Source organism: Cryptomeria japonica, chromosome 6 (genome assembly GCF_030272615.1).
Source record: "Cryptomeria japonica chromosome 6, Sugi_1.0, whole genome shotgun sequence".
In the NCBI taxonomy this organism is placed as follows: domain Eukaryota; kingdom Viridiplantae; phylum Streptophyta; class Pinopsida; order Cupressales; family Cupressaceae; genus Cryptomeria; species Cryptomeria japonica.
Genome location: NC_081410.1, coordinates 123,813,075 through 123,831,227, shown reverse-complemented (window position 1 = coordinate 123,831,227; position 18,153 = coordinate 123,813,075). Strand labels below are relative to the sequence as shown.

General features: G+C 36.0%; 1 protein-coding gene across 3 annotated transcripts in view; it reads right to left on the bottom strand.

Moving 5' to 3' along the window:
* Positions 1-18,153, bottom strand: part of LOC131029831 (electron transfer flavoprotein-ubiquinone oxidoreductase, mitochondrial) — a 283,747-nt gene that overhangs the window by 173,440 nt on the left and 92,154 nt on the right. For all 3 annotated transcript variants that reach the window (XM_057960480.2, XM_057960481.2, XM_057960482.2), the window contains exon 8: positions 13,245-13,361. In XM_057960480.2, the coding sequence (XP_057816463.2) occupies positions 13,245-13,361 (117 nt within the window). The remainder of the gene's footprint in view (positions 1-13,244; positions 13,362-18,153) is intronic.

Genomic DNA, 18,153 nt, shown 5'->3' with positions numbered 1-18,153 from the left:
GTCATGAGCAAAGTGCGAAGAGATAGTTTATAAAAAAGATTCCAAAATGCAATCTTAGAACTAGATAAACAAGATATATCACGTGCAATCATATATATTCAAATCTCAGGATGAATATTCACATATCAGTTCCCAGTCTTGGTAGCAGCATTTCAAAGAGTTATAAAGTTTGGATGTTTTTCCAGACCAAATAAATGAGCTAAAAAGAAAAATCTGCTTACATTAGATATTCCTCAAGACAAAGAAACCATGTCACTTGGATATAGGCAAGTGACATCATTGTATAAAGCAATCTAAGACTAAGAAAAGGTAGAGATATGCAATATTTTACATAACTGTCAAGTAAGACAGCAAATTGGTGTGTGATATGCCCTTATGCAGGCACTCCACCAATGGATGGTTTTTCTTTTACTTTATATCTTAGACATCAAGATATAAAACCCTATCCATTCTGGATTCAAGTATGTGACAATCAACATGGAGTACACACATTGTTACTATCAAGCGAGCTCAATATGCCATATAAAGTAGACCAATTCAGAATTAAGTTGTTATTTAGAATGCAAACTACTTCACACATTTTCTGATTATATAAAGGAGAAACTGAGAATAGAAGTTGCATCAAAGAAATTCCAAATAAGAATATTACATAAAAAAAGATATCCAATTTAGCAATCATTTTTAAGTTGTAATATAATCTTATGAATGCTGATATTTACAATTAAAAAGAGATGCCTATTAGTCCAAGAAAACTTTTGAGTATTCAATGCAATTTTAAAAGAGTTTGCCTATTTTACTTGGGAAGAAGGCAGATTAGCAATTACTTTTTATTGCCAACAAAATTAACTTTCCATTTATTTGAGTAGCTACATAAAATTGTACAACTACAATTCATTAAGGATTTTCAAAGAGTAATAATTGTGGCATACCTACGATTTACAGGTACAGATACGGAATCACGGAATCGGCAAAAACAAATTCCTTGGGTATGGGTACAGGTATGCCCATAGATATATATATGCATGTATATATTAATATGTGTGTGTGTGTGTGTGTGTGTACATATATACGTATACAAATATATATATATATATATATATATATATATGCGTGTGTGTGTGTGTGTTCAAAAATCAAAATTAAAAAATATAACTTGAATCAATGTAGAAAGATAAGAAGAGTGATACTCATAAATCCATAATTGCCAATAAATAGAATATTTTGATAGCTCATTCATAATTTGCAAAAATGAAAATACTCAAGTCTCAAAATGTCATTACACAATGCAAATTCAAATTATAATCGATTTTAATATTCATTTTCTTCAGCAAAAGCATCAAGGTAAATCACAATCAATTGGATTGCCATTACTAATAGCTGTGCCAAGTGTAGGAGCTAGTTCAATTTCATTTTTCAAACATTTGAGAAAATGCCCAGTCATTACCAACATAAGGAAAGTGATTTCACAAAGCATAAGCAAACAGCTGCTACATATGGATAATGTAAATCAACTGAAATTGATCTCAGTAATGCTGATATAAAGTTTACTAACCCCATGTTCAAAGGTATAGCTCACAAATGCAACTGAAATGATATTTAATTGCTTGCTTGCTGGCATATTCTGATAAAAAATGCTGTCACAAAGTTATGAGAGTGAAACTGAGGTTTTAATTTACGAAATTAAGCTTGGGTACGGCCCTTGGTACTTCCTGGGTGCTTGGGATCTTTGTGGGTCCTTCACAGAAGAACCCACAGAGAATCCTAGGTGAAGAACCCAAAGAGAACCCAGGAACCTAGGAAGAACCCAAGTCGTACCCGAACCTGAATCATACCCATACCAAGACCCGAGCTAAACCAGAAGAATCCGGTATCTTAGATTTAATACATTAAAATGCCACCTTTCCTTCAATAAAGGGAATGCACTTCTCCAATTTACTAGAGAACTAGACTTGGTGTCTTTCTCTGGAAGTTGTAGCGATTTCATTCATAAAGGAGAAAGATACTGTACGACTGCACTACCATAAAGGAAAGAAAAGGGAATACTGTACTACAAAATGTAACCAATGGGGTTTTCAAAAGGCTAATGCACACAAATAGATGCCAAGAAGGATGAATGTCTTGTCCAAGACATAAACAAAGAGCCTAACATAAAATCAAGATGTGGAGCTAAGAATGTGCAAAGAGATCATGGCTCAAAAAATACTCATTTGAATGCTACATAGGGTCCACTTACAAGCTAGCATGGAGCAGCGAGGTACATCCAAACAAAATTGATATAAGAGCATCCAACCAAATAGGTACATGTCTAAATAAGAGAGACATCTCAAAAACCCAACATTGTCAACAAGGCGATTCACTGATCCAAAATGGATCAATAAATACAATAATAACATATAGGCATCCCTTCCAAACATCACCTTTCAAAACACACTCCAAAATTGAGAAACCACATAAAATTGGCAATATGTGAGGAAAAGGCAGAAGAAAATAGTCCCTCAGAAAGTTTATACAGAAAAAGTCAGGCTCTCAGTAATGTTTGAAACCTCATGGAGCATTCAGGCACCATATGCAGGTGTCATGAGACAGAGTGGACCAATCCAACACCTCTCAAATTCATATGATAGATTTTGAAAAAATTGACCCACATCATGTTCATCATAATATGTTCAACTTCTTCCGTGTGTCTAGGATCATCTGACTGGAAATTTGCAGAATCGTTTTCTTTTACTTTGCGCCATGAGACAATGGATATGTCAGACTGAACTGGGTGTTTTTTTAAAAGAGCTGGGTGTCGTTTTTTGTTGTTCTGAGCTATTCAAACATCATTCATTATGCATGAAGTATGTGTCTCAGGTGATCTTATTGTGCCGAATATTCATTGGTGAGTCGGGTGTATGCAGACAACAGGTTTTATCGAATCCATATTTGTTTTAGTTTGCTGTGTCTATCGTACAGCCTCTGGTATTCAGCTAACATTCTTTGGTGGCACGTAAGGCAGTGCTGGGCCGTTTATTTTTACTTATGATAGTGCAGTCTAACAGAAATTAAAACCACGTTGCTTTGTCGGGGATGTTTGCAGCCCTCAAAATCAAAGTTTAAGCGATTTCTTGGATGCAAAAGAAACATCTCCCATATGATGCGGATAATCTGCTGTATGCGATAAAAAAAAAGGAGTGTGATATTCAGCATTTTATGTAATTTGAGGGAAGTGTCATATGTTTTGAAGGAGTTTGATTGTGTTTTTGAATATAGTAGTATGCATGTGAAGTTATGGATAGGTGATTAGCGTGAGCAGCTGAAGAACATGATTGGAAATTCTTTTTGTAATTTTTTATTTTTTTTCAGAATTGTTGTAGTGGTGAAGACTGCTGGAAGCTAATCTCTTCATGATATGACAACTACGTATTTGAATATGCTAATGAGTATGAAGTATACAAGAAAAGAATCTCTCTATCATTCTGTGCATTGATAAATTCTGAGTGATGGAGGTTAAGAATAGGAAGTGCTTTCATATGTGATTGTTCACAAAGCCAACTCTTAACTTAAGTTTTATAAAAAGAAGTGCAGTGATGCTGATTCCTTTTATGCTGAAGTGTGAAACATTTATGCATTGAGGCCAGACAAAGTATGCTCTTGTTTTGCTTAAAATTTTCTGTGTGCATGTTGTATGTAATTGAAGAGGTTATGAGTTGTTGCTCAGTTTGAGGTTGGTGCCTTTATGAATCGGAGTTGGTGCTTAAAAAAGAGTCGGTGCTCTGTTTGAGAGTTGGTGCTCACTTCTGTAATCTTGGGTTGGTGCCCATTTTTCATTAATGGAAGCTATTTGTGCCATGGTTTTTTACCCAAGAGGATTTTCCACATGATAATCTCTGTGTCAGCTCTCTGAATGTTTTATTTATCTATTTTGTATTTCTCTATCTGATTTAATTTCCTTGAAATACATATTCACCCCCTCCCCCACCCCTCTCAGTGTTTCTGAGTTGTTTTTTTCAGGCTTGACCCTATGGGCCATGGGCTCCTATCACTTACATAGTCGTACTGGGTACCACAACTCCATCAAGAGCCAATGGCCCCACAAAAAGAATTCTACAAACCTTGTTGCCATCATTGTTTTCTTTTAACACGACCTGCAAAATTTCTCAAAACCCTAGCCATGCTGCCCTAGCTATTTTTTCCCTCATTTTATTCAAATTTTAATGCTTTGCATGCCAAAAACTCTACGAAAATCAAAAGTCAACACAATTTTGTTTATAAATATGATTTGAAGTGGGGAAAATCAGCAAACCTGATGATTTTTTATTTTCACGATTAATAGCAATTTTTTAATGATTTCTGCTTCTATGATGTCAACCATCAAAAGGCTTCACAATTTATTTATTTTTAATTTTAATGACTATCATAGGCTATAACCTATAATGAACATTATTTTTATTTAGTTCTAGCCTTTAGGCTGCTAGGGAATTTTTTTTTTTCTATTACTTGCCTTTTGCTAGGCTTATTTGCATTTCCAGAAAAAGAAAATGACATCCACAACTATAACTAAGAATACTAGCGAGCCTAAGGACCCTTACTAAAAACATGGGAAAGAAGGTATATAAAGGAATGTTTGTTTGCCAATACTGTTCTTAAAGTATAAGAGAAAGCGTAAATTGTCTGAAATATCACCTTGTACAAATCCATTCTAAGAATATCAAAGAAAGCATAAATTGTTTGAAAAACAACTTGCACAAATACATTGATGAGACGTAGAGACATGTACAAAAACAAGTTTGGAGGTTCAAAATGAGGTGAAAGTTCTTTCAAAATTTGTGCAAAAAACATTTGAGAAAGCAAGGACAACAAAGGCAATGGAAGCCTCAACTTAAAATTCTACAAGCATACTTGTTGAGAGAGATATGGGGAGTCGGGACTCTTCTTCCATTGGTCCACGTATACAAGGCTTAAGCAGTATGAACCAAAGATGAAAATATCTAAATCGGCGATAAATCTTTTGGCCGAAAATTTTTTAAAAATCGGGAATCGGCAAAATTATCAAACATTTAAAAATATATAATTTCTTTAAATATTCTAAAAAAACACACATATACACTAAATTTATAGAAGACAATAACATATTATACTGTTTTAATAACATATTAATTTCATATATAAACAGTTTTAATTTATACTGTTATTAAATTATTTTCATATTTATAACAATTTTAATTTATACTGTTATATATTTCATTATTTTCATTTATGAACTTAAATACATCTATATATCTTAAAGTTTTATTTTTTAACAGTTTTATTATTTATATATATGCAAAAAAATATCGCAAGTGAATGGTGTCGGACGAGGGAGCAGAGTAGGGCGTCAGCCAAAAAAACAGCCAAAATCACATGTTGGGCGTCGAGCGTAGGGCGTTGACTGTTGGGAACAGTCGCGTGAAATGGAGCCGCGAAATCCCCCTTTTTTTCGCATTTCACTTTATGTTGTTTTAGTTTTGACTTTTAGGGTTTTGGGTCGGTTTGCAAAGGCGCATTTTTTCAGTTTTTAATCGCAATTTTATAAGAAAAAATCCCGATTATTTGGTGCCGAAAACCTGCGATTTTTTGGAAAAAAAATAGGCACAATTTTTTCTCCGATTAAATCAGTCGGCCATTTGCCTCGCGATAAATCGCAATCTAGCTGATTTTTAGCTGATATTTTCATCCTTGTTATGAACAATTGCAATTACAATATTTTAATTCCTCATCATACTTTTGGTGCAGATCCTTCATTGGAAGTTATTTTGTGAACAGGGAATTGCATCATGAGGCAAAGTTGGTAAGAGCCAAATTTCAGTACGTTTACATTTAATTTTGCTTTAAGTCCTTATTAAGAGAGTTAGTGCATTGACCAAGGCAAATGATGGATTCAAGGCCCTAAGTTGTCATGACCGTGTGGCCCATTATTTGCAAAATGAGGTTCATGTAAGAAACCCCCTTGTTTTACTTTTGAAATTTGAGTCAATAAAGGGACAAACATTGCAAACCAAATGACTTCCTTGCTGATGTAAGTTCTAGGTGTAAATTTTCAAACATATAACTACTGACATAGATTTCATAAGGATTTATCATTTAAAACTTAAGGATCCAAGGCAAAGAAACACATTACCTTAATGTCATGTTAAAAATTGATCTTGCTAGTTCCATATAAGCAATGTTTTGACAAAAGCACTGCTCTTCCTAAATATGCAACTTGAAACAGCTCTTCAAGGGCACTTTGGCCCACCTTCAATATCACCTATGGCCTTCAGCTATGAACAAACCCATATGGCATACCTCCAGCTCATATAGAGTGGCTCCAAATTGGCAAATATCCCTCCTTTCCAGGCATAACTGCTCAGACTAAAGTTTTGGGCAATCATACATCCATGGTGCAAGGCAGGGGCAACATGCTAAACCTCCAAAAAGCCTCAAACTGAACTAAACCCCAAGTATTAACACGTGCAAACCAAGTCTCCTAGACGTCTCCTTACTGAGTGAAAAGCCGTCCAAAAACAGATCGATAGGCATTACAAGTCCACATACCAACCCTAGTACAAGTACGACTTGGACAAACTGATGACCCTTCCCAAGTAAATTCTAGCAGCAGCACTAAAGTGAATAATAAAATGTCACTTTATTACTTATTAGTGCAAACCTTAAAAGATTACCAACCACCATACGAAAAACTCCCCAAAACAACAGAAACAAAAATCAATCATGTTGAAACATAACTGATACTGAAGAATGATGACTAATGCTGAAACAAGCACTGACTATAAATAGCAATTTTTTCCAAGAACTAAGGAGAAAAAACTCATAAAAATCTAGAAAGACTGGTGCCGAAACGAGCACTTACTGTTAATAGCAGTGTTCTCTACGGATTGAGAATAACAAAATTAGAAAAACCTAGAATGCTACAAAGAGTGTCACCACAAATCTAAAAGTCAATTGAACTCCAAGCTACCACCTTTCGCTGAGAAAACCCTAAAATGAGCTCTCCAAGAACGTTCATACTCTCCGACTCACATAGAAACCTTCAAAAAAATGGTCAATGCTCACAAAACAATATAGTGTTAATATGGGGAAAGTACAGTTCTCCTTCCCAAAGATTGTTTGTCCTCAAGCAATGCCAACTAATACACTGATTGATCTGGGATGAACTTGATGTGATTTCAGTATCCCAGATCATATTGTGGAATTTTCCTTTACCATGAATCTGCTGCTCCTCTCTGATGCAATCATCCAGTGCAAATTAGTTAACTGCAAAGCAATTCCAAAATCATGTATAGTCGGGGATCCCAAATTTTCATATCACCATATATACTGAGGTTGGGGGAAAGAACATCTCTCATCAAGTCACCAACAACAATCACAACTAGCCCTTTTAACTAGCTCGTACAAATGTTGACAGCAGTGTTACAACTGAAAATTGAATTCATAACTATTATGGGAACGCTTTCATTGTCATAAACTGATAATATCTCAATAGTACTCAACCTCCAAGTGGCATTGCCTTTTATTTTTAAAAAGAACCATATCCTTCTCCCTTGATTTTTCTAGATCCTTATCCTTATAGGGTTTTTGCATCATCCATGTTTTCCCAAGATTTACTTCACAGAGAAGAAGCTTATTACTGCCCTTAGTGTATATCTGTTGTGCACCTTTTGTTGAGTCAATTGCAAAATAGCAGCCTTCCGCAAACATATTGTTATTTCTTGCTGGTAATTGAATCTTTTCTCTATGACCCACTTTATAACATCATCATCAGTTCCATGAAACCCAAGCTGCCATGATCCATTTGGATTGAGAAGACAATTTTGAGCTTCAAGAAACTTTATTTCCATAATAAAGTTTGATATCTTTTCAGTCCCTACTATTGAACAAATTCCATAGCTTCATCGAATAAATCTTTCTGTTTGGTTCATGACCTGTACGTAATCTGCTACAGTGTCCCCTTCCTTATTCAGTTCTTTCCAAATCAATGTTTGACTCCTTTGCATTTTCAATCTCTTAATTTCTTCTTCTAGTTCTTTCTTCTTTCAGTCAACTTGCAAAATTGCTTGATTTCTTCCTATTGCTGTTTCAACTTTGACAATTTTTTGGCAATCACCACACTCATGCTGTTCACACTTCAAAATACGTTAAGGTGCATTGATGCCCACACTTCTGCAACCTACCACATATTTCCTCACACGATGAAAAAGGAAGGGCTACGACAATTTATCTGACAAGTATTTAGATGACAAAAAACAGGATACTCACCAACTTTTGTGTCTTTGGGATGACAATGTCTTTTTGAAGTTAGTTGGTGCCTCCAATGAAGTTAAAAATGTCAAGACCCCGCATAGCTTGTTGGATGAGGTATCAATGGAGATGGGAGTGGAAAATGTTATCCCAATAGCAATAGACAATGCATCTGCATATGTGCCAACTAGTAAACTTCTGGATGTGACACAGCCTACACTATTTTCAAGCCCTCATGCCACCTACTGTCTTGACCTTCACCTTAAGGACTTAGGGAAACTAAGTTGGGTGAAGAATATGGTGTAAGATGCAAGAATGTCACCAAATACATCTACAACCACAAATGGATCTTGAATCTGATGAGAGCAAACACCAATAAAATGGAGCTCATGCATATAAGAGAGTTGCATGCTTTGCCACTATTTTCCTCACCTTCAAAAGTAAAGCAATTGTATTATTGAATCTTAAGTGCATTTTTGCAAGAAAAAGGTGATTTGAGAGTCCTTACTACAAGAAGGCTAAAACAGAGAGGATCATGAAGAACATTTTTATGATGTATTTGCCAAGAGAATGGATGAGATCATCAACGTACGATTTTGATCTGAATTTCTTCCTTTTAGTTTCATTTTACAATGTTATAAGTTAAATTAGTAAAATTCAAGTATTTTAATTTGCTCCTTTTTTTTTTGTTGGTTTAGTTTAATCTTATAATTTCACATTCATGCACTCTCTTGTTTTAGGTGTCAATTCAAACTCTTGTTTTAGGTGTTAAAACCATTGCTTAGGATTCTACAGATGGTAGATGAAGACAAAAACCCCATTGAGTATTTATATCAGGCCATGAATAAATCCAAAATAGGCAATTCAACATTTGTATGGTTTGAACAGAGTTGAATATGAACCCCCATGACACATTATTAATTGAAGGTGAACCCCTATGATGCATTATTAATTGAATGTAATATCCCCTATTCTAATTGCCTCAAATTAAACCCTACAAACACAAATTCAGAAGATTACGGTTAAGGGAATTACTTGTAATAATTATCTTTTCAACTTCTTGACTTTAAGCCCTGCAATCATCATATATATTATATAAAATGAGAGCGATATATATATATATATATATATATTAAGTTGTTATTGCTGTCAATTAGAACGTGTAACCCAATTATATGCTTAACTATATTCATATAAAACCTATAAGGTTTGGGATAGGACGTGATAGGATTAATCCAGCCAAGCCTTACTAAGCCCAAGAGTGGAACATTGACCCTCTTGGCCCTGGTGGCAGATCTTAGGCCCCATCCAAGGTGACCTACTTAGCAGGTTGCTGAACTTACTGACCTATCTATGCCTTATCTTCTGAGATGCTACTAACTTATTATAGTAGGATCAGTAGGAGGAAAACATAGAGGAATTCTCAGCTTAACTAGGCTAGGCCCAAGATTGGAACATTGACCCTCTTGGCCTTGATGGCAGCACTTGGGCATCCAGCAAGGTAGCCTCTACTTAGTTGGCAACCTTAATCCTCTTCCTGCATCCCTCACCCTCTCCTCCATGATAAGTTTGAGCATGTAATATCTAGGCACTAATATTAAATCGGAATGGTTACTAGATTCTATTCATATGAAACTGATATACATAATACATGGTAAGTGAGATAATGCATGAAAGGTCAATATCTGTTGGCAGTTATTCTCATTACAGTTTTATCGATGACTAAGGCTGGTAATTTAGGGATACTGTGAGAATATTGAAATCAAAACAGTCTGATTATCATTGTAATCCTACTATTTATATTTATTCTTTCCTTTAACAGAATATGGTTGTGATTAATTATATTATCACATAATTTGAATGGGAGGTTTGAGATATTTCAGAGTCATAGAATATTGAGAACAGATTATAACATACCAGTCCCTGAATATACCTTCGATGCCTTGTTTGCTTGTTGAGTGGTGCATTAATCTCCAGCCAGTCTGTATTATCTTCTCCTACGATACCTTACCCCCACTTCCACAACTGAGCCTCTCATTTATAGTGGAGTGAAGGCCACATTGGTTGGGAGAGGTCACACCTCTTCATCATGTATGCCCTTTGGCAAGAGACGCACCCTTTCACCATTAACACCCTTTGAAAGAGTGCAACTTTTCATTATTTCTGCCCCTTGAAAGGGACACAACCTTTCATAATCACCTCTGTACTTCCTATTTAAATCAGATCTGCACTTCTGATTTTCAAATTATCCCACTCTCAAATGAGGATCTCTTTTCCCTTTAAATCTCATTGTTGAGGGAGTCACAGCTTTTCCTTCCAAGTCTTTTGACCTTTCATTAACTTAATTAATTTTTAATTAATTATATTATCTTATATTTTAATTATATTATTATTATTTATTATTAAATTCTATTTCAAAGTGAGGACATCACATTGAAGGTGAAACCGACAATTCCACCAACATATTTTTCCCACTATTGAAACCAAAGAAACGGGACTTGGACTCGGCTCGGACTCGGACTCGGGACTCGGCTTCAGACTCAGCTGGACTCGGGAAAGTGAAAAACTCAAGAAATTTAGAGATTTTTAAAGATTTAAAACTTGTTTTAGGCACCCTTTATTGAATACACCTTAAAGACACAATAACATCATCAAACTCAGCTTATTTGATTACATACACAAGTATACATCAATCACATAAGCATAAACGCAAATTGTAGCTGAAGGAAATAACAAACATAGATATATAAATATTGTCAAATGTATACAATATTACAAAACTCATGGAATAAAAAATCCATGTCATTATATGATCATCATCAAATGTTTTATACAAATACCAAAGGTAAATACAACTACAAGCCTATGACTCAGAGGAGCCAGCATGGCTGCACCCTCCGGCCCCGGCCCCCTGCGAAGGCATCTAAGGTAGGTCCTGGATGATTCAACAGCCATAGCCGCTCCCCGTGACACCATGCCATGCTCACCAACATCAGGAACATCTATGTCACTATCTACCTCTAAATCTCCTATCTGTGCTCGTGCTCTTCTCTCCTCCTCTGCCATGGCTACAGTCTTAGGCTCTATATCTACCTGGTCGATCCAATCAGTGTCAGACTCGGAGGTTAAATTTTCCCTACTTCTATCAACGCAATTTCCCCCCATATTTTTCGACGAAGGTTTGGGGGCACTGGCATCACCCCTTGTGGGGTCAAGGGACTGCGCGCTCCCTGTCGCGATACAGGGCGGGGTCAAGGGGCAACGCCTCGTGAGGCCAAAAAAACTTATTATTTAATAAAGGCGTTGGGTGTTATTTTTCTATTGGCTAACATGTTGTAACTCTAATTTTTCTCATTCTCAAGCGGAGGTTGTAGTGAACAAAGACAAGACCATTCATTTTAAAAAAACTTTTTAAAATGTTTTTTTTTTGTCATTTTACGTAACCCAGCCAGTAGCAGAGTTTCAGGCATTGGACTCGCCGAGTTTGGCAAGTTTATGCCAAACCCGCCAACTTGGCAAGTCTGGCAAGTTTGCTCACCAAACTCGGCCGAGCCCGAGCCCAAGCCTAAGCCTAAGTTCCAAAGACTCGGCGAGCATGTCTTGGACTCGCCGAGTTTGGAGATTTTTGGGCGATTTTCTAATCTCTGATTGAAACCCATTCGCCTCCTCTCCCCCTCCCCCCCCCCTTCGCTCAAAGCAAGGAGGTTACATTTGGCCTCAACATGTGTATTAAGACGTCGATCTTCGATGAAAACCGTCAAGAGATCATATATGATAAATTACAGGTTTATAAGGGAGGAGAGGGGAGATTATTTCATCTTTATGGATTCATTAGAGAGACACTTTGCAGCTAGGTAAAAAACATGTATGTTTAATTTTAGCTTACATATATTTTAAATTTATTAAAATCCTTAATTAGTTGTAAATGCCTTCCTTATAGATTTATTGTGTGAATATTTTGGTACTACAGTATTAGTCTTCCAAAACTTGTCATTCAAATATTGTGACTACCACTGAAGTGTTTTAAACTTTTATAGGCCATTTACACAAAGAAGCACAATAGGTTGATTCAAAAGTGCTTGAAAAGTCTTGTCTCTATGTGGTACAACCTTCAATTGCACAAAAAGAAGGTAGAGAATCTTGTCATACATCATGCACTTGACCTTGATTCCATTAATCCATATTCAAAATTGGGTCATTGAGGATGTGGATCCACTATTTACTACTAATTAGATGGCTGATTTGGATGAAGCCAAATGAAAAACACAAATGGTAGCATGTGAAGATGCAGAAGGTGATGTTGGTGAGCCATTGAGGGTAGGTTCACCACATACATAGCTTGATCCTATCCCTAAAACTTTTGTTAAGGATATTGCAACTATACCATCAATTTTCCATGAAATCCACATGCCAGCATCAAACTTTTCTAAGATTTGATCATAGAAGAAATTTATGATTTTTAAATTTTATTGATATTGAAACTTGAACTTGGTTTCTGGTCTATGATGTGTATTGAACTCTAATTTTGATATATATATGAAGGAAATTAGTAATATGTAGTACCCACATTTTTAAAGACTAGCTTTTGAAATTTATGTATTTTTCAATGTTCAATAAATTTGCTGAGTTATTGTTGAGGTTTTCCCAAAATTTTGTGCAATGCCAAGTTTTTGAAAATTTTGGGTCAGCCAACCAATTGTCAAGTCCAAGTTTCTCAACTATGAGTATTTGTGGTATAGTGTAGTTAGTAGTAAAGCTAACACATATCCATATAAAGGTTTAGTTTTGATTCAACTACCTGACCAATCAAATCCATAGTATTATATAATAAGTTAAAATAAAATTTATTTTCTGCTTGAAAAAGGCAAGAATCTCATACAAGATAGCATGCAAACTAATACCACATTTCAATAGCCAAATCAGCTATCTGGACATAAATTACTCATTGTTGAGTTTGTTTACAAGGAAAAGGAATAAAGAAATGTGACCTGTCGATCATTCATATGGTACAAAAAGGAGCCTCCATAAGTATTCCTATCCAAAGGCCAACCCATAGCATGGAGCACAAATCCAGGTTTATGTTTTCCTTCCTCAATTTCCCAAACCTGTGCATGTTATAGCCTGATTAAGTCAAGATAGCACAGTTTTTCAAAAAAAGTAGATCATGTAAACTGGTAAGAATTCTGTAAAAAAGTCAAAATAAAACAGTGTGGTCAAAACAACAATTGCTATCCAAGGCTTAGATTTCAACATATAGCCCTCAGATCATAAAATTTCATAATCATGTTGACTATGATCTAGACCTTTTGCATTCAGATAGAGGCTTATATTGACTAAAAACAAAGATTTAGCCTCTTTACAAACTTTTCTATGCTTCAACCTTTTGTATTTGCCATTAACACAAACAAAGAGTTAGCTTCATCTACATATTTTTCAATTTCTAATAACATAAGTAAACCTAAGAAACAAAAAGAGTAAATGACCAAGGTGAGTCAATGGCCTCAAAACTGCAACAGATTACAAAAGCTGATCAAGACTGCTAAAAAAGTCTAAAATAATCAGGATGCAACAAAATAATAATCTCGTGATAATACTACATTAGCTTCTTTCTACATGCAACTATTTCCTCCATAAGTCTTGAATGAACAACATAATGCACATCTAGACTAAAGGAATGTCACAATAAATGGAAAAAGCAAAGGAATTTGCTGTTATTATTTTATTGGAAGGGTTTGCTGATGAGTTTTTTGGGATAGCAAGGGGTTTAAATGGGTTTTGAAGGTGTCGTAAAGTTAGAACCAACACCCATAAATCTGAATGTTGCTGTTTAGATTGCTTTAGTGAATGTTTCTTTATCACTCAGTAAGTATAAGTGGTATTGAATGAAGCTAGAACAGTGAATGCATCTTTATACAGTGGTTTGGGTGTCATATAAGCAATAAGGAGTGATCTCTGAAGTCATTCATGGCTGCCTTATCCAACAAGTTGTGAACAGAAGACCTGTAGCTTATTCTATTTGATGTTTCAGACCTGCAACGTACATTTTTGTCCCTGTTTTCATGATATTTCTCATTATGGGTGTTTGTAAAACATTGTCTATTCAATGCAATGTTATATGGCTTTGAATTTCTATCATGTTTAGTGCAACAGCAGATGAATGTATGCTGATTTTGATGTCAATTTAATAACAGTAGTATGTTCTCATAAATACAAGTTCATGTTATCATTTCCTTATCGCAAACAAAAAAAAAAGACTGTTATGTGGAAAGCAGTGAGAGTTCGAACCATAGCTGCAAGATCTATACTAGTTGAAAGGATTCCAATATTTAATGTCTTTTCTGCACCATGTTTCTTTTAGCACATCCTATTCCTCTCCAATGGAATGGAGATTTATTAGGTAATATTCTTTCAAGAAACAAGCAGTGCTATGAAATTAATTAACACAAAGCATAAACAACCCTCACAAAAACCCAATAAATATTTTTTAAAACATCAAATGAACATATGGTTCAACACAAGTTTTGAGAAATCCCTTTGGGTTCAGAGTGGGTTCACCTAGGCATCTAAAATAAACTCAAAAGGAAAAAGCAGGCCCCTAGTCTTATCCCACACTGCATCGAACAAGGATCCAAACTAGGAGCAAATCATACCTAAATCCAAAGGTCTGAGGGGAAAAAGAGATAACATAGGTTTTCATCTATAAATGTCATTGTAGACATGAAGGACAAAGTACCTTGTCCATATTCTGCCCAAGGAATGCCAACATTTAAAGGATTATGTTGGGAAGATCTATATGTATTGTGCAATAGTAAAAAGGAAAATTTTGGTTCTAATATTTGCTCCTCCAATTTTTCAGCACATTTTAGCAAGGTTCAATAGCATGTTCTTCTGTTAGAGTGGTATGGGTTCAATGCCCAAAAGGAGGTCCAAATATCTTTCATTTTAAATAGTTTTCTCAATCCGATTCAACACATAAATTTGGTAAATTTTTACCTCCAATTCCAACGAGAGACCGCTAGCATCTACGATCAAATGGGGAAGTAGTTGGTCCTTAGATAACTTATGCTTGTTGATTGTAATTAGGCTAAGTTGCAGGGTTCGCCCCTGGGAAGCCCTGGTACGGGTCCGGGTTCGACCGGGTCCGTGGTACGAGTCCGGTTCGACCCGGGTTCGACCAGGGTTCGTAAAACCCAGGGTGGGTTCGACCCGGGTCGAACCCGGGGTCGAACCCAGTCGAACCCGCGGTCGAACCCAGTCGAACCCGGGCGGACCCAGTCAAACCCGCGTGGCTGGGCGGCCCAATAAGTTAAAAAACAAACCAAATTTTATTTTTTTTTCAATTCCGCCTTTAAAAAAGCGAAAATTATAACCTAAAAAACACTTCTAAAAAATCTTATTGACACATTTCACCTCATTTGTGTTGCAAACAAATTTTTTATGAGAGCAGGTTGAAGAGAGGTTGAACAAAATTTGGCTTCCAAGATCAAAGAGGAGGAGTTGAAGACTGATTTTAGAAGCTTCAACAAGTGTTGCAGCATCATTTCCATACATTTTCAAGCTTCCATTGGCAGCAAGAGGTAGGTTTTTAAACATTTTTTTCCAACTATTTTTGTTTCACAAATTGTCAAACATGAAACTTGAATTTTTTTTCATTATTTAGTTTTTGTTTTTGAATATGTTTATTTTATTTCTTGCCATAGGAACCAGAATGGCATCTACATCTTCCTCCATTGGCAATGAACAAGTAATTGCAAAACAAAGAAATGATCCAAATTCTCCCTTATGGAAATATGTGGACATTATAAAACAACTTCCGGGAGGTGGGGGATTCCGTTGGAAATGCCATGGATGTGATATTGAACGTAATAGTTCATATTATCGAGTGGTAGGCCATTTGTGTGGAATAAAAGGAAGAGGCATCAAAAAATGCCCTGGCAAAAATGGTAAACCTATACCAGATGAGATAGTGATGAAATATATTAGGGAGCATGAGGCAGCAGAAGAGAGGGAAGCCCGTAGATTGAACCAAACCGCATCAAAGAAAACAAGGGGAATGCAAGGCCCTTCTAATCCCAGTATTGTAGTAGAAGACCACCCCTTCTTTGCCACAAATGAACCTCAAAGTGAACCACCCTTGACACGTAAAAGAACAAAAGGGCCTTTAGAAACCGCATTCCAAAATGAGAGTAGAGACAATGCTGATCAAGATATAGTAAGGTGCATTTATGCAAATGGTTTGTCATTCAATGTTGTTCGCTCCCCATATTGGAAGCAAATGATAAAAAGTGTTAATGAGGCACCAAGAGGGTATAAGGGCCCCGGTTATGAGAAGGTACGTGGAACATTATTGGAGAAAGAGGTGAAGAGGGTTGAAGATGCATTGAAACCCATAAGGGATTCGTGGGTTGAGACAGGTGTAACAATTGTTTCAGATGGGTGGAAAGATGCTAAAAACCGTCCCTTGATCAATGTCATAGCGGTGTCCCCTAAAGGGGCAATGTTTTTGAGAGCTGTGGATTGTGAGGGCCAAATAAAAGATGGCGAATTTATTGCAGAAATTCTCATCTCTGCCATTGAGTCTGTGGGACCCCGCAATGTTGTCCAAGTCATAACGGACAATGCAAAAAATTGTAGAGCTGCTGGTTTGTTGGTTGAGCAACGCTATGATCACATCTTTTGGACACCTTGTGCGGTACATTCGCTCAATCTTATGCTACAAAGGATTGGGCAAAAAATAAAATGGATCAGAGATGTGTATGCAGAGGCTGAGGACATCCAGATGTTCATCACAAACCACCACATGTCTCAAGGGATTTTTAGAACCTATTCGAATTTGGAGCTATTGAAGGTAAGTGAAATAGTAATTTAATTTTACATTTTCTGATTTTTTTGAATTTTCAATGTTAATAATATCATTGTGTAAGCTATATTGTGTATTCTTCTTTAAAGTTTGGCTTTATTTTTTAATAATTTGGCATTAATTTGTGTTATAGGTTGCTGAAACCCGTTTTGCATCAAACACAATCGTCTTAAGACGACTTGTGAAAGTTAGAGTGGCACTATGCAATATGGTGATCAGCACCAATTGGACTGTATGGAAGCAAAGTAGCACTGAGAGGGTAGGAAAAATTAGGGATAGAATATTGGATGAGAAATGGTGGGATCTTGTTACATATCTCCTAAGTATCACTGAGCCCATCATGAGCATGATTCGCTATACAGACATGGATAGGCCTTGCATAGGTGAGATTTATGATGGCATTGATTCAATGCTTGAAAAAATAAAGTTCACTATAAATGAAAAAGAGAATGATCCTCAGGAGAAATTCTTCAAAGAACTGGAATTAATTATTGTAGAGAGGTGGAATAAGATGACCACTCCTTTGCACCTTCTTGCCTATGCCTTGACACCTAAGTACTATAGCAATCAGTTTCTTGATAAACCAGGAAGGATTCCACCATGGAGAGATCTAGAAGTATCTGATGGGTATAAGGCAGCATTTCTTAGACTATATCCCGATGATGATTTGCGAGATGTTGTTACAAATGAGTTCATAGAATTCGCAAATGGGAATGGTCTAAGTGTTGATGCACTTCGTCATAGATCCAAGAAAGATGCTCATAGCTGGTGGTACTTCCATGGCACATGCTTCCAACACCTACAACCCCTCGCTACAAAAGTTTTATCACAAGTAAGTTTAATTAATTAAAATTTTTAATTTACAAGTTTTAGTTTATTTATAGTTTGCTTTGTCTTCATAGGTTGCTAGTAATTTTATTTTTATTAATGTATAACTTTAATTGTTTACTTTCTCTTCATAGGTTGCTAGTTCATCTGCTTCAGAAAGAAATTGGAGCACATACTCTTTCATCCACTCAGTAAAGCGCAATAGGCTG